Source organism: Mauremys reevesii, linkage group 3, assembly GCF_016161935.1.
Source record: "Mauremys reevesii isolate NIE-2019 linkage group 3, ASM1616193v1, whole genome shotgun sequence".
NCBI classification, from domain to species: domain Eukaryota; kingdom Metazoa; phylum Chordata; order Testudines; family Geoemydidae; genus Mauremys; species Mauremys reevesii.
The window spans coordinates 147,850,458-147,872,720 of record NC_052625.1 but is presented as its reverse complement, the minus strand read 5'-3'; the positions used below and the strand labels follow the sequence as shown (position 1 = coordinate 147,872,720).

At 40.1% G+C, this 22,263-nt stretch overlaps 1 protein-coding gene across 6 annotated transcripts in view; it reads left to right on the top strand.

Moving 5' to 3' along the window:
• Positions 1–22,263, top strand: part of BCKDHB (branched chain keto acid dehydrogenase E1 subunit beta) — a 267,752-nt gene that overhangs the window by 173,278 nt on the left and 72,211 nt on the right. For 3 of the 6 annotated variants that reach the window (XM_039532512.1, XM_039532509.1, XM_039532513.1), the window contains 2 exons: positions 15,495–15,581; positions 16,425–16,764. In XM_039532512.1, the coding sequence (XP_039388446.1) occupies positions 15,495–15,581; positions 16,425–16,655 (318 nt within the window). In that variant the 3' untranslated portion in view covers positions 16,656–16,764. Of the gene's footprint in view, positions 1–15,494; positions 15,582–16,424; positions 16,765–22,263 lie in introns of those variants that run through there. The other 3 variants (XM_039532510.1, XM_039532511.1, XM_039532514.1) reach the window with 1 other exon arrangement.

Here is a 22,263-nt window from a genome sequence, read left to right as displayed (position 1 = left end):
TTTGTAGGATTGGGCCCATAAAGAGCAGTCAAACCATTATAAATCTCTTGTATGAAATTACTGGCAAGAGACTTGACATTGCTGTTTTCTTTGCCATGGTTAAAATTAGGATGGACACTTTAGTGAATTTTGAGTGTTGGATTCACAAACTTTCTTTTCCCTGAAATGTATGCTCTTTTTATTCCCCCCAGGATGATCAGTTTTAAAAACAAACCTGTTTCTCTAGGTAAAGGGAAGCCTGTACTATGTATCAAAAATAGGACAGCTCACAAAAGCCAGGTTGTCCAAGTGTGTGCTATATATACTTTTAATAGTGATTAAACAGCGTTAGTAGCCTCAGCATTGTGCAAAATGCAAAAAAAAAAGATAGTCCCAGCCCTGAGGCATCCACAGTTTAATTTGTTGGTCAATCCAGAGGGTAGCTTTCTTTAAGCATTGCAGCTTTCTGCTATGATGCAGAGAGGGGCAGAGGGAATGACACTAAAAGAAATCATCGGTGGGCAAAAATAGCAAACCAAGGAGTGAGAACTCTGAGGGGGAGCATTTTTACATGGCAAACACAAAGTGTAAAGAGTAAAGGAGGTGGTAAATTGATCCAGAGATGTAGGTGAAATTAGAAAGTAAGAGAGAGCAGCAGAGTCAGATGGATCATAATACCTTTCACTTGATCTTTTTTCTTCTGTTCCCCATCTTCTTTCAGCTCTTTCTTTCAGTTTCTCCTAAGCAAAATGTGAGCCCAATAACAGCATTTGGGGGCAAATTTTTGAAAGCCATCATGTTAAAGAGGACGTGCAGTCAGGCAAAATGAACTTCCCCCATGCCACCACCCACCTCTGTCCAAAACCGTGTTCTACACAGCACAGCTCATGGCTAGCCTCGGCCTCAGTCTTGAGTACGAGACTGAACAGACTGTTATCAATGAACTTAGTCATCATTCATCTGTCTGGTTTGTCAGAAGAAATTTAACCTTTCCACTGTATTTACAAATGGAGGAACATGATAAATAGACTATAATTGATTATGTTAAGAAACTATCAGGCAAATGGTCAAAGTGGTGCTCAGGGATTTAGCTGTGTGATAAGACTCTGTCTCATCCTCAGCCCATGAAGGATCCACTGCCACACTCAAAGTCTCTTTCCAGGCACAGTTTTATTTCCCAAATGTATGCAAAACATAGTTTCTCAGCCTGCCCTGACTACAGCTCCATTGGATTTTCCCCTTTGCCTCTCTCTTTCCTACTTCAGGACCTACTGCAAGGGTCTTCCTTGTTTTTTTTAACTGAGCATCAGTTTCCAAGGCTTTTTCCCTGGTGTCCTTTTTTCCTCCAGCAGGTTCCTACTACCTCCGCTCCCTAGGGAACCTGGCAGCCTCACCCAGGGAACTTCCTGCAGCTCCTGCTCCCAGAATATTCCCTTTCCTTACTGACAGCTTGGCCTCTCATATATCCCAGTGCTGCCCTGCCCTCTTCATTGGTCCAGCTGGGCACACCTGTTCTAGCACAAGAGAGCTTAACCCGCTTCATTTCAAAGGGCCAGTGACCCTGTGATGAGCTGCAACACTCCCATTAATGTTAACAAAAGATGTGCAGTCAAACACATTGCATCAATATGAAAGAGTATCCCATCGAAACAGAATACACTTACAGATTGATTTCAGTGTTTCCTAACCAAATGTGTTAATGATGTCAGAAATGCCTCGGCAAGTCATTGGTCCAGGCAGTCCTGTTTTTCTATAATTTATCTCCTGTCTGGTACTGAGACAAAACCAGATGTGGTTTTGTCCAGTGTCATCCATGGAGAATGCCATCTTGAAGAGTGCCCCACTCCATACCCACCGGCGTGACCGCAAATGCACCATGCACATGAGGTCATGCCAGTGGGTGCAAGGTCATACAAGTGAGGGTGGGCCCATACCATTCTCAGAAGTACTGGGATATCGAATATTCTGGGGATACATCAGTGGCCTCCCTATTCATGCCGCTATGTGGGCTTAAGCAAGAACAAAGAGTACTAAATTATAGTATAAAAATAATTTTGTTGTAGAAGCACCATCAACATATAGTCATCTTTTTGTATGGAAGTGTATTTCAGAAAAGATATTCCAGAAAATAAACTGATTTTCCTTCATATTTAGAAAATTTAAATAATGGTAAACAAAGAGAAAAGGAGTCCCACACATTTATTTTAAGTGACTTTGGCATGTAAAGAAGCTTCTAAATAAGTGTTCTTCAGCTACATCAGGAGTAAAAGGTACGTGTGGGAGAGAGAGACATGGAATACTAAAAGACGTGTAAAATGGCTGATAAAGGCCATATTGTGCAAAGTCTCTGCTTGGATGTGGGAGACAGAAGGGAGAGAGTTAAAAGGAAACCTTCCCTTTTGGTACCACTTGAGCAGCAGACAAACACAGTGGCTTTCCCTGTTTTCCACTTGTTGCCTTCACTTCTTTGAAAATCTCCAGTACAGCCTTTGTTGGAAGAAGAGTAGCTTTCATGTCCCCGTCACTGCTGAACTGCAGCCATCAGAATCTTCCACAAGCTTACACACATGAGAAGGGGAATGTATCTTTTGCTAGTATCCCTGGTATTGTGGCTTTAAGTACAGGGTCTGAGAAAGGGATCCAATCATACTTTCTACCTCTCTTAAGTAGTCTCTCCAAGGGTCACCTATCTCATGAGATTAGTTCTGTTAGTGAATAATCAGCAGAAGCACTTGCTTTGACACAGTGTGCTGGGCTGAGTGATTGCCCCCTCCAGTGAAAGCCTGCTGTTCAACTGTGCCCTAATTTCTTTTCTCCCGGCATCTTTACATCCAGTTAGATGTCTTCTCTTAATGTTGCTTATGAGATATATATACATCTAAATTCAATCTAGGGGATTGAAACTAAGTGTGTTCCTTAGTGAAACATTGTGAATGTGTAACCTCTAATCCCAGGGAGGGAGGAATATATTACATTTATTTCTTACTGGGTCATAGATTTAATATTGTTGCCCTTCACTAGGGACCTGATCCCATACCAATTAAAGTCAATGACAGTCTTTTCATTTACTTCAGTGGATGCTGGATCATAGCTTCAGTACCTGATTTACTACTTCAGTTTCTCTTCGTTTTATTCTTTTTGCTACATAAGGTCCTGATCTAGCAAAGCTCTTAAGCACATGGGCTACTCGTGTGCTTAAAGTTAAACAAGTGATTAAGTGCTCCTCTGGGTGGATTGATATAATACTTCACAACACGAAGTCCAATTAAAAGGGGGGAAAAAAACAAAGCTTCTGAAGACTCTGGTGGGACGAATTGGCTCAAATTCAACATAAGGCAGCAGGAATGTCATCTGTTCTCAAAACAGATTCCTTATTCTTAGCCATTAGCCAGGGGACCATTCTCTGTTCAAACAGTTTTTAACTGGAGGGGAAGCTGATAGTGCCTCTTGTAGTTAAAATTGCCTGACATTTCCCATTATAAGACCCTGTTTATATAAATAATGCTATGTATGGCATGAGAATCAGGGATCTGTCATGAGAAATAAAGATATTTTTGCTGCTTTGTCGCATTGACTTTGATCTAGTTTGTTTCATCATAGTTTCCAGAAGCTTCTTTTTGCTGCTGTTTGTTGTTATGCTAACATTTTATATCGGAACAAAGAACAGTTATATATAAAGTAGAAAGAAGGGGAAATGTTCCATAAATAATGTTGTTATCTGGACAGTCAGTTGGCTAAGAGTAGCAATATCCTGAGCAGAGCCAGCCAAGACTGTCTTAACCAGGTCCAACCTGGTCTCACAGCCTAAGAAAAAACATCATTATTAAAAGCAAGAAATAAGAAGGACCCCGTATATCTAGAGGTAATTTTATTCATCCCCTTTTACAGTAGGATCAAGTTGTTTGGAGAATCCCTTGGAAACGTTTAAAGGAATTATCCAAACTTATTAACCTGTTTCCTCATTCCATCTTTCCAGCAGGGATATATAACTCTATACAGGAAGTACAGATTCTTTGGCCCACCAGGCCAGATTTAGCAGGCATTCCTGCTAAGGATTTCATTCATCTGGAGCCAGCAAATGTTTTTCCAACTTTAGAGGAGGGGAAGGTTGTCTCAAGTCCTTCAACAACTCAACCAACAGATAATGAAAATGTACTGTGTGCAGGAGCCTTCACGGAGAGATGACAGACAAAATATTATCATCTTCCTTTGGGCTGGTTCATCTGTAGACAGATGAATATTAGATGCTATAAAAAGTGCACCTCATAGAATTTTAACACACTGCCATCCTGTTTTTTTTTGTCCACAGTGCCAGAAAGCTTATTTTAAAAAATCAATCTTCTTTTTAATCCAAAATTGTATGGACATAAAGCCATAGTAAGAGTATTACTTTTATAACTTAATTCAGGCATTTTCTCCGGATTAGTGGAATCATCATCATTAAATCTATTTGTAAGAAAAGCATAATTTAAAATGAAAAATATTCCATAAATAAAACTCCTGGAGACTTTATTATTATCTACAGTTTTCTCCCTTTAATTTCCCAGGAAACCTGATCACCATTGTTTCCACTGAAATACTGCCAAATTGTGGCCATGCCACTTGTTACAGCTGATGGACTGTTATGCAAATCTGTATTATCTGTATGAGCTACTGGTTTAAAATGCCCCTGAAGAAAACCATTGTGCACATAAGCAAACCAGTCAGTTACTGTACTTGCAAGAATTTATAATCAACTTCATTAATATTTTTAGATTGATAGTCATCTTGGGGATCTTATTACAACATTTCTTAACTAATCAGTCTCCTGACTTTGTAAAACTCCAGAGTTTATTCCTTTTTTCTTTCCAGTCATCTGCTTAGAATTGCTTCTGATATTTCCAATTGATGGGCATGATAGTTGCCTGTGAAGGTTTGTTTTAATAGATTGCTCCAGACCCTGAAATTCTTAATTCCAGACAACTGGAACTTATATAATGAATAACTTGACACTTAGGTGATCCTTCCATCAGTTCTTCTTAGACTTCTGTCACAGAGGTATTGGTGAACAACCTAGGAGTCTAAAAACAACCCAAGAAACTATAGACAGGTTAGTTTAACTTCTGTGCCAGGGAAGATAATGGAGCAAGTAATTAAGGAAATCATCGGCAAACACTTGGAAGGTGATCAGGTGACAGGGAATAGCTAGCATGGATTTGTAAAGAACAAATCAAGTCAAACCAATCTGATAGCTTTCTTTGATAGGATAACGAGTCTAGTGGATAAGGGAGAAGCGGTGGATGTGGTATACCTAGACTTTAGTAAGGCATTTGATATGGTTTCACATGATATTCTTATCAATAAACTAGGCAAATACAACTTAGATGGGGCTACTATAAGGTGGGTGCATAACTGGCTGGATAACCGTACTCAGAGGGTAGTTATTAATGGTTCCCAATCCTGCTGGAAAGGTATAACAAGTGGGGTTCTGCAAGAGTCTGTTTTGGGACTGGCTCTGTTCAATATCTTCATCAACGACTTAGATATTGGCATAGAAAGTATGCTTATTAAGTTTGTAGATGATACCAAACTGGGAGGGATTGCAACTGCTTTGGAAGATAGCGTCATAATTCAAAATGATCTGGACAAATTAGAGAAATGGTCTGAGGTAAACAGGGTGAAGTTTAATAAAGACAAATGCAAAGTGCTCCACTTAGGAAGGAACAATCAGTTTCACACATACAGAATGGGAAGAGACTATCTAGGAAGGAGTACGTCAGAAAGGTATCTAGGGGTTATAGTGGATCACAAGCTAAATATGAGTCAACAGTGTGATGCTGTTGCAAAAAAAGCAAATGTGATTCTGGGATGCATTAACAAGTGTGTTGTGAGCAAGACACGAGAAGTCATTCTTCCGCTCTACTCTGCGCTGATTAGGCCTCAACTGGAGTATTGTGTCCAGTTCTGGGCACCGCATTTCAAGAAAGATATGGAGAAATTGGAGAGGGTCCAGAGAAGAGCAGCAAGAATGATTAAAGGGCTAGAGAACATGACCAATGAAGGAAGGCTGAAAGAGTTGTTTGTTTAGTTTGGAAAAGAGAAAACTGAGAGGAGACATGAGAGCAGTTTTCAGGTATCTAAAAGGGTGTCATAAGCAGGAAGGAGAAAACTTGTTCACCTTAGCCTCTAAGGATAGAACAAGAACCAATGGGCTTAAACTGCAGCAAGGGAGGTTTAGGTTGGACATTAGGAAAAAGTTCCTAACTGTCGGGGTGGTTAAACACTGGAATAAATTGCCTAGGGAGGTTGTGGAATCTCCATCTCTGGAAATATTTAAGAGTAGGTTAAATAAATGTCTATCAGGGATGGTCTAGACAGTATTTGGTCCTGCCATGAGGGCAGGGGACTGGACTCGATGACCTCTCGAGGTCCCTTCCAGTCCTAGAATCTATGAATAAGAACATGCTATTTGTCAAACTGGCAGGCCCTCAGCCATCTAGGATAACTTGTCTTTCAGCTTGGGCTTGTTAGGTTGACTTCAAAGGAAGTGGCCTATATGAAATACAAAAATGCCTAAATTTGAAAGGCTTCAGGCATTACTATCAGGTAATTGTCTTCTAGATGTTACTTTTTATTATTAAATTGCTTATGATAGTGCCTAGGGTCCTTGCATGTTCTTCTATCTGCTGTATAACTATAGAGATCACAATGTGGTTTCCTCTAAATGCAGCAATAATAACAGGAAGTGACAACTGTGGCATACCTAAGTCACCAGGGAGTTATCATAAATCCCAAACTGAACCAGAATAATCTAATATTTAGAAGTGATGTAGCAGGGAATTCTGATCAAATCTGTGTTTATTCAGGCAACAATAAACTATTAAATGTATTGACTTAATAGACAAACCCTAACCTGAGGAGAATTGGAGATGGACCAGCAGATGTTCGCTTAGCCAACATGCATATTGACTCCTTTCACAAGTGTGCGTGTATGTCTTGGAACAGCAAAGAGGCTCAGCCTGCCTACTCTAAACACAGGTACCCTCAGTCATACAGGATATGATTAACATTAGTATGGCAATAGCATCAACACAGAGCTGAAAACACAGCCCCTTCCTCAAAGACAGTTAGAAGTTAGAGGCCAGCAAAGAACGGTGGAAAGGGGTGCAACTTCCCTGGGACTTAAGAACATGCTTAAGTGCTTTGCTAATTCAGGGTCAAAGTGATCAGGGTGGTGATAGGCATATGGCTATAAATATGTTTGTTTCATTGTCAAAGTTTGTTTTAATGAAATTCTTAATTCTAAACAGTTCTTTAATTTGTTAAAATTATTCTTTCTTTTTCATGTGATCAAGAAAATAGAGTAATACGAGGTCATTGTAATTCACATAACTGTACTAGTCTTCTTTACACCCTTGGTTTCCTTAACTGATGAAAATGTCAGTTTTAAATCTCTTAGGTCCAATTCTTTCACCACAGGATACAAGTCATCTGTAATTTGTGGTGCCTTCCTTTTCATTATACATGTTAAAATGATTTGCCTTGCTAATTTTCTAGTTTGCTCCAAGCCTTAATTTGAAAGAAATTTGATTATTTTTATGAGGTAGGGATGTCTCTTTAAATCTTATTGGAAACATTAAAAAAGTATTAGTTTTTTCATTTAATGGTTATATTTAGCATACAGAATATGAAACATTTAAATACATCAAACAAAAATGTAGTACAACTAACTATAATAAGGCAAAATGTCTGACATTGAAGAACAAGTAAGAATGTTATCTGGCATTGTGGAAGTATGTAATTAATGTCTATAATGGCTTTTTTTTCTTGTGGGAGAAGAGAGAATAAGAATAATAACGGACTGGACTTAATATGGTTAAGAGGAGAGACCACCTTTTTCTGTTTTCATTGAGTTGTCTGGCAATTGCATCTTTTCATCATACTGAAAATGTTTATGCTTTTTCCATTAGGCCACTTAGTGCTTCATGTCCCTTTGCAGCTGTAACAACACTGTTTAGATTCATCAAATGGAAATCTTTGACTCTTATTTCAAATTTCAGTTTGATAAATCAAAAACAATATCTAAAATACGGGTCTGAATAAAAATTACTTTCAAAGAGCCAAAGGAACAGCATACAGTCACTAGACTATCTTTTTATTCATTTGATTTTCTTCCTTTAGAATATTTTTCAGTGGTCTTTCTTGGAACTGAATATTGTTGAATCCCTGTTTTACTTCTTCCAATTCTTGTCTTTCGTTCCAAAAGGTCAGAATAAATTTTAAAAGGGGTTGAGACCCATCCACTTCCACATTCTTCTTTCTGTGCGCCACCGACAGGACACTCTCTTGGTCTTATTTTCCAGAAACAATAAGAGAGACAGTAAAAATGCCCACGCATTTTACAGCTGTTTGAGATGTGGGGGCCCTAAACATCTTCCAACATAAATTGAGTACTTACCACAATTATTTATTTTTTGGGAAGCTAGTCCTCAACAGTTCAGAGATCTGCACAGACTACTGCTTTTAACACAACCCTTGGCTGTTACATGTGGAGCCCTCTGGTTCTAAAAGCATGAGCCTTTTTACTGCTTGGAGGTAGTTAGGGACTTACAAGCCTATATTTGCTTTAACCATTAGAGGGGGACAGAGAATCATACTCTGCTAACATGGATTGCATGAGCAACTAAAAGGTTCGCAATCATTTGTGTGTGAAATAAAAATAAATTGGATTTTCTTTTTTCTCCGCCAAGAAGCTAGTCACTTGAATATTACAGAATGTTGTCTGGTTCTTCAGAAACACTAGTTTTCTTGCTTCCAGATGTAAATTTTCTGTAAGGATATATTTAACTTTTTATGCTACAATTAAAGTTACTTAAGTTTCAAATGGTTTCTTAATGGCTGTGTTGCAAAGAGTAAGTATCTGAATCTCTTCCACTCAGAGTTTATTTCTGTCTTGGCCTGCTAACTTTTGCCACCAATGTTCCAGCTGAGAATCTATGTCCATTGATATCTCCACCATTGTGGACTAGGACTGCAGTTTATTTATTGTAATTCCTCTCAAGGTCCCTTTAAGAACATTTAACAGATTTATCCTGGATCTGATCACTTTGTTGCTAGACATTGAGAAATCCTGCTTCATCAGTTAATGGTCCACTGATCCGTATGTGAAGAAATCTTGCTTGTCATCTTTATTTTAGCTTCTCTGCATCTTGTTCCTCTTGTAAAACGAGACCCAGATATATCAGGTATCCAGTATAACTAAAGCAAAACTATGTGGATTCTAAGGCTTTCTCTGCTTTCCTTTCTGTGGGACTCTGACACCATTAAAGGAATGTGATTAGATTCTTTGAGTATTAGATTTTCATTTTTTGTATATGGTTAGCTAATTAATATAATCTTCCTTTGGTGTATGAGAATATTCTTTTCAGTTGCAATGGAACTTTAAAGAACATTCCTAATTCTTGCAGGTATTTCTTCTGTGCATGTGAGTTACAGGTTTACCAAATAGACCATTATAGTGGCAGAAGAGTGAAAAGGCTTGAACATCAGAGCCTCAGTCATAAAATGCTTTATTTTTCAACCTTTACTCTCTGACTCCTCATCTTTATACTTTTCCTCTTCATTCACCATTAAAAATCTGATGAACAACTTCATTTATGTTATTGAAACATTAATAGAAGTCTTGATCTAAGGCCATTTTGGAGGGACTTTTCCCCCCGAACATTTTATAAATTTGCAGGGAACAAAATAATTAGAACTGGTCAAAAATGGGGAAACAATTTCATGAATAATTTTATATTTTTAAGCATTTGAAATAGATATACATTTTTCATTTTTGAAATATTTTTACTGAAGGTTTTTACTAATAGTTTTCAAAAATTTTCATATATTGAAACCCCAGTTTTCAGTGAAAAAATGCAGTTTTAGGTAAATGAATTTTTAAAAATCATTTTGATGCAAATATGACTAAAATATGAAGTAGAACATTTAAAAAGAAAAGTTCAATAACTGACAAAAATGAAACTTTATTTTTCTACAAAAAAATTGTGACCATCTCTGAAAAATGATAGAATTAAAGTACTAACTTTCGTCCCATTCTAAAGCACACGTGTGGATAATGACTTTTTCGGTAATTAGACTTGGAACGATTAGATTTTTATCAGTAAATTTTGATAAATGTTGATTTCACTGTACATACACATACTGATGAAAAAATATTTCCAGCTATAATAAAAAAAAATTAGAGATAGGCAAGGTAAGAAAAATGCTGCTTGAGAGCTGAGTCAAAATCCAGTGATTTAGACTTTTTGAATTAGGCTTGTTATAAATAGACTAGTAAATGAACAGTAAAAACAGGTATGATCTGTGGATTTAAAGATATTTACTTGGTGTATTTTGCTATGTGATGTTGACAATTTATATTTTAACAGTTTATAAAACTTTAACTTTTAGAATATCAACGTGTACTGTCATTAAATAATTCTGTCCATCCACCCAATAATTGTGTGCAACTGTGAAAATTTAAATTGATAAAAATAGAAAAAAATGCTTTAAAAATAAAACATCTTTATTGTCTGTCAAAATTATAAAAAAAAAAGACATCAGATTCTGCCAAGCTTGTGTATAATGGACTGAAGATCCTTTTACTCTGAGAATGGACTTTTATTAGTTCTTAGATAATAGACGCAATTTATCCATCATGACACAAGAGAGTAGCAAAATTTGTACTTTTAGCTTTTCATAGTTCCCTAGAGGGGTATTGGCCTAGTAATGAACCAGCTGGTTACAGTGGAAATGATACCCTTGAGATATGTTTAAAGTAATAATGTAAAATGCAGCTGGCTGACAGTCAGTTTTAGTTAAGCCTGCTTTTTCATCACTAAGGGCATAGTATGTTAGTGATGATGTCAGCACACACATTTCAGAACTTGTATAATTGCCAGAATCATATTATTTCCCTCTGTTGTCAACACTTGGAGGTGTAGAAAAAGCTGCCAAAATAATGAATTGCAAATTCAGGAGGAAAATGCTATTAAAATAATTATAGAACCTTTTAGATAAAGAGAGTGGTGAGAGAGAGGGAAACTAATTTGCAAAGACGCTTCATTGCAAAAACATAGGGCCACAGATCAGAAAAGCCTTAGAGCACAGTTCACAACTATTAGACTTGCAAAGATTAAGCTTTAATTTTACCACATTTCCTTATCAGGATGGACATGCTGCCTTTTTTATAATCTGACAAAATGTTACTTTGTAATCCTCATATTCTCTACCAACATACTGGAATATTTTAAAGCAGTCCCAATAGGAAAGTAGTAAGGGGAAAGTACATTCTGTTTGTTTTATATTTTTTTTCTTTTTAGAGTGACTTTAGAAATCATGAGCCCCGGAGTCCTTTCTTCATTGAGCAGGTACAGCACAGGCAATGGCATAACAATTTTGAAGTGGTGCCTTGCTAATTGTTCCTCAGCACTGCCTGGAAGGACTGATGACCGGGTAGTTAAGGTCTCTGGGCTTGTTGAATCTTTGGGCACTATGTTGCAACTGACAGCAAGGTGCCATTTAGGCACTGCACTAATGCCACCAGTGCTTTTCTTTGGTCCTGATTAGCTATCAGATGGCAACAAACTTTCCTTCATGAGTAACTTGGATTAAATTCAAAAAGAAGAAAAGCTTTATATCTCAGGACTAATCTTCTGAGCCATCCAATAGTCACTGCATTTTTTTCTTTTTAAATACTCTACATAAAGTAAAATGTGCGTGTGTTTTCTACTTTGAACACATGAAAGCCAACGAGATTTAGTGTAAACACAGAGGTTCCATAAAATGGAGGGTGTGGAAGAAAATCCAAACAAAACATACACCAGGCAAAAAAGAGAAGAAAAAAATTACGGCATGGAGTGTGAAATTCATTCTTTTCTAACATCCTTCCCCAACTCTCCTATTAACGGATGTCAGACAGAGTGGTGTGTGGGGAGAAGAGTAATGGCAGCAATGTTTTTAAAAGATAAGCAACTGATTAACTACTGTGTTTCTCCACTTTTATGCCAGTATATCTCCAGTTGACTTAAGTAAGTGTAGAATGAAGTCCTTATGGCCATATGCTGCTGTGCTGTATTACAGAGCTTCTGCTAGCATGTTATGCATGTCTTTGGTGAATGAGAGTACCCCCTGGGACCACCTTTCCATTTCTGTGAATTGGGATTGTGTTCAATTATCCCTGAGGCTGCATACTTGGTTAGACAAATATGGAGTGACTTTGACCCCAGGTTTATTAGGGAATACGTATCTTTTTTAAAATTTTAGAAATAAATGATCATATGATGTTCTATTCAAAGCATTATCCCTCTGCAAGCAACAGTTAACAATTTTTCATTGTGTGTTGTAGATAATACAATTATTTGTGAAGCTGAACTTTTCTCCAAATACAGAAATTAGGCAATTCACACTGCGACTCCTTGTTACATTTTCAAAGTAGATACCTTATTTTCATTAAATTTTGCTACAAGAAATATATCTGCCCAGTTCAGTTAGATCTATCAGTTAGTCCCTTTGCTTCCAAAAGTAAAGGTATATTTCCAGGTATGTAAAAATGAAATGGTTTTAGTAATTTCAGGAGGGCAATGGTAGTTAAAATAAATCCTGTTACTCCTTTTCATGCCTCACAGCTTCTGAATGGTCACATGGTACGATGCACTTCTCCATAGTAATCTGGTTGCTGCCATTTTACTGAGAAATAGTGCCATCATTTGTCATGTGGCACTGGGGCCAATCGCCATCCAGTTTTAAAACTCGTTTAGCAATCAGAGGAAATCTTAGGGTCTGATAATGCAAATCCTTACTCACTCTAACAGTCTTTACACATGCGAGCAATCTCCTTGAACTCAGTGGGACTGATTGTACAAGTAAGGACTTTTCAGAGAATAAAAGTTTCCACAGTTGGGCTTTTATTCTTTACTGTTGATATGATGGGCGTATGTTTCATGTTGTGAAATTCTCAAAAATAAAAAGTGTACTGTAGTTTTAAAAATAGCTTGGAACACTCTAAATTCCAGACACACCCTTCTCAGAACAAAATTATATACGAAGAATATCGAAACAAAATGTCCTTTTGGTTAAAAAAATCATTTTTAAAAAAAAGATTCAGTAAAATTCTTTATCTCATCAGTCAAAAACTCGAGTAAGATGATTAGTACATTTTGTTCTGCAATGAGGGACTATCTCAGAATTTTTGGCAGATTTATGGGATAGTTAATAGCTCCTGCTCTTTAATGAGAGTTTCCAGTGCAAGTGAAAAGAAATTCAAGACTGCTTAACTGCAGATTACTTTTCCGATGTTTAAATGATTTTTTGTCTTGTATCTCTGTGACTGTTGCAAAGCTGCTTCATTTACAGAATATAGTGCATACAGCACTTACAGAGCTGCCTCTCGCCAATGCATCTGTGGTCCAGCTGTTCAAAACCACTAAAACACTCCTGCGCTCCTAAAGAAATGAGACATACTCAAATCAGGGTTTAATCTGTGTTCTATAGTAAATAGCAGTTACCTTTTAGCTTCAAGAAATATCACTTGGCTGCCCTATTGGATGGAGAAATTGTCTCTGAGGGTTTTGCTACAGTAGCCTCCACTCAGATTTTAAATCAAAGAGCAGAACGATTAGGAAAGTTGTACCTAACTCTTGGGGCTTCTTTTACTTAGCTTTAAAACTCTGATTGCAATAGCCCTCAAAAGATTAATATACAAGTCCTTTTTTTTCTGCTGTGCTACTCCAGAAGTTCATGTAACTTTTATATGCACCTTATAAAATGAGTATTTTGAAAAGTGAAACTGACGGTCAAAATGTGGGTATCTGGTGCTGCCCAGGTCGAGGAAATTTAGCAAATAATTACAACGCATTTCATGATGATCAGATATACTGCAATCTTGCACTGGTTATGTGGCTAAAGATACTTAACCGTTGTCCTTATGGTTCACAGCAAACCCAGCATAAACACTTATCTGCTATAACCAAAACTTTTTCATGAGCCACTGCTTGTTTATATGACATTCATGGTATATACTATGTGCTATATAGCTATTTTTTGAGCAGTTCACCTTAAATCTCCTAACATTTGCATATTGTTTCTGTCTTTTTTATAATAAATCCTACCTATAGTTGTAACATAAAAATCACTACCTTCTTGCTTATGGCTCTCAATTTTCTTGAGCAAGCAAACTTTTATTTGAATATTTTCAAGGTCTGTGAGCTTTATGTATGACGTGATCCTATAAATGTTATCGCTTGATCCTTCAGGATTCACCACACCTTGAAGAGGGGGGACCATTGTCCAGTTTACTGGATGAATGAGAATAGTGCTTTACGGGCCAGGGGGCGGGGCAGAAGGGAGAGGCTGTTGCAAAATGGGGAGTGGATCAGCGGGCGACGCTGACTCATCCCCAGGGACCAGAAGGGCTGGGGAGTTGAAAAGGGACAAGCCTGGTGGGAAAAGCAGGCAGAGCAGCACCCACCCTCCCACCCTTTGAGGTGGCAAAATACCAGGTTTGGTCAGTACCTGCTGTGGGCTTCGGGCTAGCTGCTCCTTTCTAGAGGGACTGGGAAGGAATTTTTCCCTCACTACCAGATTGGCCTAGATGGAGTAGGGTTAGGTTTTTTTTGCCTTCCCCACAGAGGGTTCAGGGAGGGCTTTGTTATGGTGAGTAAGAAAGGAAGTTAGACTCATTATGTAAGTGTGGGACAGATGCCCAGTGTAGGTACTCCATAGAGAAGGAATACAGTGACCAGATAAATGGCTTGGTAATGAACTTAAAAAGGAGGTGTTGGTAAAAGGATCGAAATGGAGGTTATTTGGGGCCCCTGTGAGTGGTACGGAAGAGATCCACCATCCCTTTCTTATAGCCCACCTTGACCCTAGTTGGAGGGCAGATAGTAAAGTCTCAGCAATGGGTTGAGTGGCAGAACTGGATGGAAAAAGGGGGGAGCTGGCGGACGCCCCCTGGGTAGATATTGAATCAACATGGGGTTATCTTCACTGTGCACTTTTAACTGCCAGGTTGTCCTAGACATCTAATAACAAAGTTGCAGCTTGATTAAAACCATATCAAGCATCTCCTGTCCTTCTTTTGGTATACCCAGACAATGAGCCCTTGCTGGTTTTTTCTTCAATTTTTGTTTTCCCTCAGAAATGTCATTGTTTACATCCATAAGGTCAATTCAAACTAATGGAATATAATTCCATTCTCATTGTTATCTTACAAATAAAATACGCTATTGATGCTCTGTTCCCAAAGAACATCTAGCAATTCACTCCCATTCTGCTAATATCAAAACTTGGCTATTTGGGGCCCATTCATCTGTGTAAATAAAATGTTGTATTGAGGCAGTAAGGGATGGTTTATATTTTATCATTGCAGTTTAAAATTACAGAATTTGTATTATTTCTCATGTAATATAGTAAAAAAGATTGCTACAGAGATATAGTGTGATACAAATATTACCTGATATTTTTAAAAAAGAGGTATTCTTGTTTCTTTTCAGTCAGTGGTGAAGACTGGGCGACTGCTGATCAGCCATGAGGCCCCTCTGACAGGAGGCTTTGCATCGGAGATTAGCTCCACTGTTCAGGTACAGTGAAGTTATTACAGTTATAATGTTTTACATGCCTGGCCATGTACGTTTTCAGAAAGAGTATTTATCAGTAGATTAAAAGGTAAGGTTTTAATAAATTAAATGTTAAAATCTCTCACTTGGCTTTCATCACCTTGTCAGTGCTATCACTGTGTGTTCTCTGGAGAATGAATCTGGGAGAAAGGAGATGAACTAGTATAACTTCCATAATTCTACTAGCTGAAGTCATTTGCTTCAATGTAAAATAAGGGAAAGGGTTGGAATTAACCTGATCAGGTTTCAGTTTTAATTAAATAAATGTTTGCCAGATTGCCTAATATATTCTTACCCTAATTTGTACCTATATATAAAATATATAAATAAACTGTATTTAATAATACAAATAAATAATATTTATTTATAGAAATAATAAATACACCATACTTTTATGTGGATAATGTTATGTCCTTTGAATTCTTGATGTATATCTTCAACTAAACAAAATCTTTTTCTGAAGCCTTTTTTGTGAGATTGGTCTTAAATATTCAGAAGTTTCAATTCAGTGTACATTAGTTTGTCAGAGCACTAAGGACACCATTCATCTAAAGTATTTTATGCTAATAGCAGCTGCTGAAGTGGAAACTTTAATTTTAGCTTGTGTAAGGATTTACGTTTAAAACATTCACTGAGAAATGTACAGCATGTGCTGCTATTAAGTATGGGGGAAAAAAATCTCCCTGCTCTATTGTTTCCAGTTCTTGCCGAATTTATTTAAAACTGGATTTACATTTTATTGTTGTCCTCAAAAAGGATCATTTAAGAAATGTTTTCCTCTTTTCTTTTTTTGCATATTTAAATTAGAAACTGAAACCCACGAGACCAAAGCATACTTCTTCACCACATTATGATGTAATGGTTCAATATGGTATTAAAAATGACAACTTATTAAGGACCCAATCCTGCAAAAGTGGAGCTCCATATAGGTGCAACAGCGCTAGTTACAAAAACATGGGAATAAGTTACAGCATAAAAGGGCTTATTTACAGTTGCTGGGGAACCGTATCTTTGAATTTCCTGAGCTTTGTGCATTGAAAATATCAAATGTAAGAATACTTCTATGGGTTGTTTTACATTTAATGTATCCTTTTAGGCTTGCACTTTTTCTTCTATGTTGGCGAATAAAAAACCTTTGGCATTTGTATTTATTGCAGTAATTATCTGAATAAGGGAGAAAAACCTTTCTTGAAAGGAACTAAAACATTTTATTTCATCTAAAAATTTTATTTTGTGAAACAATTTCTTTAAAGTTTTAATTTATTTTAACAGTCTAAGAGATAATGCAGACTCCTGTCAGGATGACAGCATTGCTCCCCTCTAAAACATAATCTCACTCTTTAGAACCTGATTCTGCCAAATTTCTTGACATTGAATAGTAGTGTCTTAACCCTGGGGGTAGTCTTATTGATTACAATAGCACTACTTCAGATGTAGGTACAGCTAAAAGTGATATATATTATTCAGGGCAGGGGAGAATGCAAAATCTGACACGTCAAGATTTTTTATGTTCCTACTAAAAAAGAAAAATAGGAGAAACTGAACCAAAATACAGTATAGCCCACAGTTAAAGTCTTTTGAGCCTCTTTAAAGTCTGCAGTTTGTTTAAAGAGTTGAATATGCCTTTAACCAGGTCCTTTCCTGGGCCGCCCCCCTGCTGGGTCTGTGCTCCCTTAAGAAAGCACTGTGAGGCTTTCTTTTCACTGCAGCACCCGTGGCTTTTATTTACAAACAGTTCCCACCACCAGCAATACTATGTACAAACTTACAAGGCTTTTTGTCTCCTCTTTACAGGGGGTCTCCCTTCAGCCTGGAGACTACCCCTTCCCTGGCCATTCCCCCCCCCCCTTTGCACTGGCTGCTAGCCAGCTTTTATAGCTCTTCAAGGAGCAGGCCCCCAGGTGCAGCCAGTTCCAAAGGCCAGGCACCAGCCTTTTCCCCAGCCCCAATCTAGTTCTCCTGATTGGGGCTGGCTGAGCAGGGGCTAATTAGGTGCTTTTGCACCAGCACCCTGCTACACACCTCCCCCCTTAAGCTGGTGCCAGGCCTGGCCTCCCTCGGCCTCGCCTTCCACGGCCAGGGATTTTATTCTGAGGCTGGGCACCCTGAAACAACCCCATGGGGCTTTTGCACTCCCCACCCACAAAAGGCACATTGGGTAGGGGGTGAGGCACCCCACAGGTCCACGCTTACCCAGAGGTCCTCACACCACTCACATGGCTGGGCCGGCCGCGCCAGAGGCTCCTCTTTCCTTTCCAGTGGAGGTGATGGCTCAGAGCCCGCTGCCCCGAGTCGGCCCCCTGTCTCTGGTCTAGGCCCTCCGTCCCTTTGCTGCTGGGCCTCCCCCTGCTGAACGCCTTCTACCTCCCCGAGGGCTCCCTCCCCCAGGTGGTCCTGCCCCGGGAGCTCCCTGGGCTCCTCAGTCATTCCCTCTTGTTTACTTTCCTGGCTCTGTTGTCTAGGCTGTTCTCCTTCTCCCCCCGGAGGTTGTGGGGCCTTCTCTTGCTCCCGATCCGCCTCCCCCGGGGCCTTGCTCTCCCCTTCCAGAGTTCTTTTTCCCCTCGTTCTTGGTTGCTTCCCCCCGGCCGCCTTTCCCCTCAGGGGAAAGCGCCAGTCCTGCCCTAGGACCACGGGGTAAGCTAGCCCTTCAATTACCCCCACCCGCTTCCAGGTAAACCGCCCGTCTACTTCGAGAGGTACCTGGGCCACGGGACAACATTTCCTATCCCTGTGGATGCAGTCCACCCACATCCATCCCCCGGGGATAAGCCAGTGCGGCTTCACCAAGCGCCGCTGTACAAAGGAGCAGGCGGAGGCCGTGTCCACCAGACCCCTATGGGGCCTTTTGCCTACCTGCACCGGGATGGTGGCTAACCCACGCCTCCTTTCCCACGCCCCAGTCCTAGTCCATCCGCAAAAGTCCGCCGCTCCACACTCCATCACCGGGCAGTCCTGACTTTTGTGTCCCAGCTGACCACACCGCCAACACACGAACTGCCCCGGGCGGCTAGGGGTCCCCTTGGGCTCCTCCCATCGCCTGTCCGGCGGCTTCACCCCGCTGTGCTCACGGGGTTTCCTGCCCCCCTCTGGGTCTCGCAGGACTCGATGCTCCCTCACTGGGAAGTCAGCCTCTGCATATTCCTCAGTCCTTTGCACGGCCGCTTCCAGAGTGGCCGGCTGGTGCCGCCACAACCAAACCCGCACGCTGTCAGGGAGGCCCTGTAGAAACTGTTCTAGGATCACTTGGTCCATTATCTGGCCCACCGTGTGAGCGTCGGGCCTCAACCACCGGGTTGCCCAGTCTGCTAGCTTTTGCGCAAAGGCTCGGGGCCGCACACGCCCTGTCCATCGGGCTGCCCGAAGCTTCTGGTGGTATTTCTCAACTGACAACCCGAGGCGATCTAAGATTGCTGCCTTCACCGCGTCGTAATCCCTGGCTTGGGTCTCTGTCAGGGCCATATACGCGGCCTGCGCCTCCCCGGTGAGATAAGGGCCGAGCCGTAGGGCCCAGGTGGGACGATCCCAACCGGCTCCCAGGGCCACCCGCTCAAAGGTGCCCAAAAAGGCATCAGGGTCATCGGCGGGGGCCATCTTACAAAGTCTGAGGCCTGGAGTCCGGGCACCATCCCCCACAGCAGGACTCACCAATTTCTGCAGGAGCTGTTGCTTTACAGTTGTCTGCTCTTTGATAAAGTCCTGGAGGGCTTTCTGCTGCTCGGTCTGCCAGATGAGGAGAGCCTGCCGCTCCACCTGGTGGGACTCCTGGAAAGACTGTAGCGTCTTTTGCATTTCGGTTTGCTGCTCGGCGAGCCATTGCAGGTTGCTCTCCATGCCCAGGCCGCCACACTGCGTCTATGGCATGGATCCTAGACAAGCCCCCACGTGTAACCGGGTCCTTTCCTGGGCCGCCCCCCTGCTGGGTCTGCGCTCCCTTAAGAAAGCACTGTGAGGCTTTCTTTTCACTGCAGCACCCATGGCTTTTATTTACAAACAGTTCCCACCACCAGCGATACTATGTACAAACTTACAAGGCTTTTTGTCTCCTCTTTACAGGGGGTCTCCCTTCAGCCTGGAGACTACCCCTTCCCTGGCCATTCCCCCCTCCCCCCCTTGCACTGGCTGCTAGCCAGCCTTTATAGCTCTTCAAGGAGCAGGCCCCCAGGTGCAGCCAATTCCAAAGGCCAGGCACCAGCCTTTTCCCCAGCCCCAATCTAGTTCTCCTGATTGGGGCTGGCTGAGCAGAGGCTAATTAGGTGCTTTTGCACCAGCACCCTGCTACAATGCCACACATGAAATAAGTAAATAGAAAACAAAATCCAGCAAGGTATTCATTGTTGCAATTGCTGAATAATTGTTAGGAAGTAGTAATGCTTAAGAAAAAGTATGTGAAAGTCCCATACTAATTAATTGAAATAAAATAAATCACATGTATCAGTGCAAAAACGGGGGGGTGAGGTGTGAAGAGGGGGGTAAAATAACAAAAATAAAAAAATAAAAATTCCTTCATATAATTTGGGAGAATAATTCATTACATCATATTATTATTCAGACTACAAAATTACTTTTTCTTTTTGAAACATCTGATTCATCTCTCATGGGTTCATTATCCATATCAGAAACTTCATTTTGCCTAATATAATTTATTTAGAAAACAAAATGAAACCTAGGAAGCCTTAAACCCAAGGGACATTACATGCTGTCTATACCAAAAGCATCTGTTTTGGGATAGTACCTCTTGGTTTTACATTCATATTTTAATCTGGAGACTATAGTTTAGAAAATCTTAACTAGTTTACCGTACAGTATACTTTAAAACAAATCTAAATATAAGAGGGTTTGGCACAGAATTTAGTCAAGCTCCATTTCTTCTTGGTATACAAATAACTTAATTGGTTCAGCTTGAATTCTCTTTTTTATAATATATGATCATTATTGTTTATGTCTTTGTTTAAAGATTTTGTGAATTTCTTAACTTTCTTAAAAATAATTGGTATGAACAGATAATATCCATACTTAAAAACTTACCAAATTTGTTTAAATTGAAATATAATTTATGAAACGCATTCTCTGTCATAACTCCTTTTTGGCAGAGTATTGCTTTAGGCATAATAAAAACTTGACTTCATTATTCATTTATAACACATATTCCCTGTGCAGTGAATTAAGAACTGTATGTCTGATATGATTGTGCCATAAAATTAAAAAGTAAAAGGGAAATTCATTTTTACTGGATGTAGAACACTCTAAGAATGCCAGAAATCTTGGGTATTGTAGTTGGCTTTAACTTCTTTTTACACATGGAACTAATGAGACTTCAACACAGAGTCCAGTTGGAGTAGATGGTAAGTTTCCATATTGTTATTCCATCCTTGCTGTGAGGTCTCTTGTGAGGAAAAAGGTGAATAAAACCACCCAGGTTATTTTCAAAGAGCCTTATTATGATAAACATCTCACGTTTTTGTACACGTTAAAGAGATGGTCCTGAACTGTAACAGTGGCTCTGAACCTTCTTGAGCTACAGGGAAGCTTGGCTCCTGAACTGAACTTCACTTGAACTGAAATTGGACCCACATTTAGCTACAATAAAGTCTAAAACATCTGAGTATTTGAATATAAATAGGATTAAAGCCCTAGAAGGCACCACACCCCCGGAAGTACATGCAGCAAAGGAGAGCAGGCGGCAGAGTTCCACACCCATAGTGAGATGCATTTACTGTGGGAGACAGCATGAGTGGGTAAGGGAGAATTGCGCCACACAAGGACAACATTGCAAGTCATGTAGCATGTTGAACCATTTTAGCAGTGTGTGCAAGAGCAGAGGAAGGTCCAAGAAAGATTCAGTCAGAGGGCATGGACCATCAGACATCATGGTGACATCATGACTCTCTCCTTGAGTCTGAGAGCATATCAGATTTAAGGGTGTTGGAACAGAAAAGCAACAAGGGACAGTACCAAACTCTGCATGCAACAATGTTAATAAGGAAACCCCCTGCTTGATTTCAGCTGAGGACAGCTGGACCTTGTGCAAAATGATTCCTCCAGAGTGAATTGGACTTGAACACCCCCATTGCAAAGAGTAGGCATGCTCTAATAATGTACAATGGGAGCATAAGGCAGCCCAAAGGAAAATGTGACCTCATAGTAACTAACCCAAAAAATAAGATGATACCAACTGAAGTTTGTGGTGGTGGATGAGAAGCACTACAGACCCTTCTTAAGGAACAAATCCAGACAAGCCATAGACTTAATCAGGATACAGCATCAGAATTGTATAGCTGCAGTGTAAAAAACAAAAGGGGAGTCCCATGGACAACCAGGGCCGGCTCCAGGCACCAGCTTATCAAGCAGGTGCTTGGGGCGGCAACTCCGGAGCAGGGCAGCACTTTCAGCTATTCGGCGGCAAGTCCCTCACTCCTGCTCGGAGCGAAGGACCTCCCGCTGAATTGCCGCAGATCGCAATCACGGCTTTTTTTTTTTTTTTAAGCTGCTTGAGGCGGCAAAACCCCTGGAGCCGGCCCTGTGGACAACAAAGACAATTTTAAAAGAATGTGGTTATGTTTCAAAGGCAATGGGTGCTTTAAGGAAAGGTGCAGCTGGAAGTAGATCCTACAATGGAACTTGAGTACTTTACTGAAAGGAAAATTCC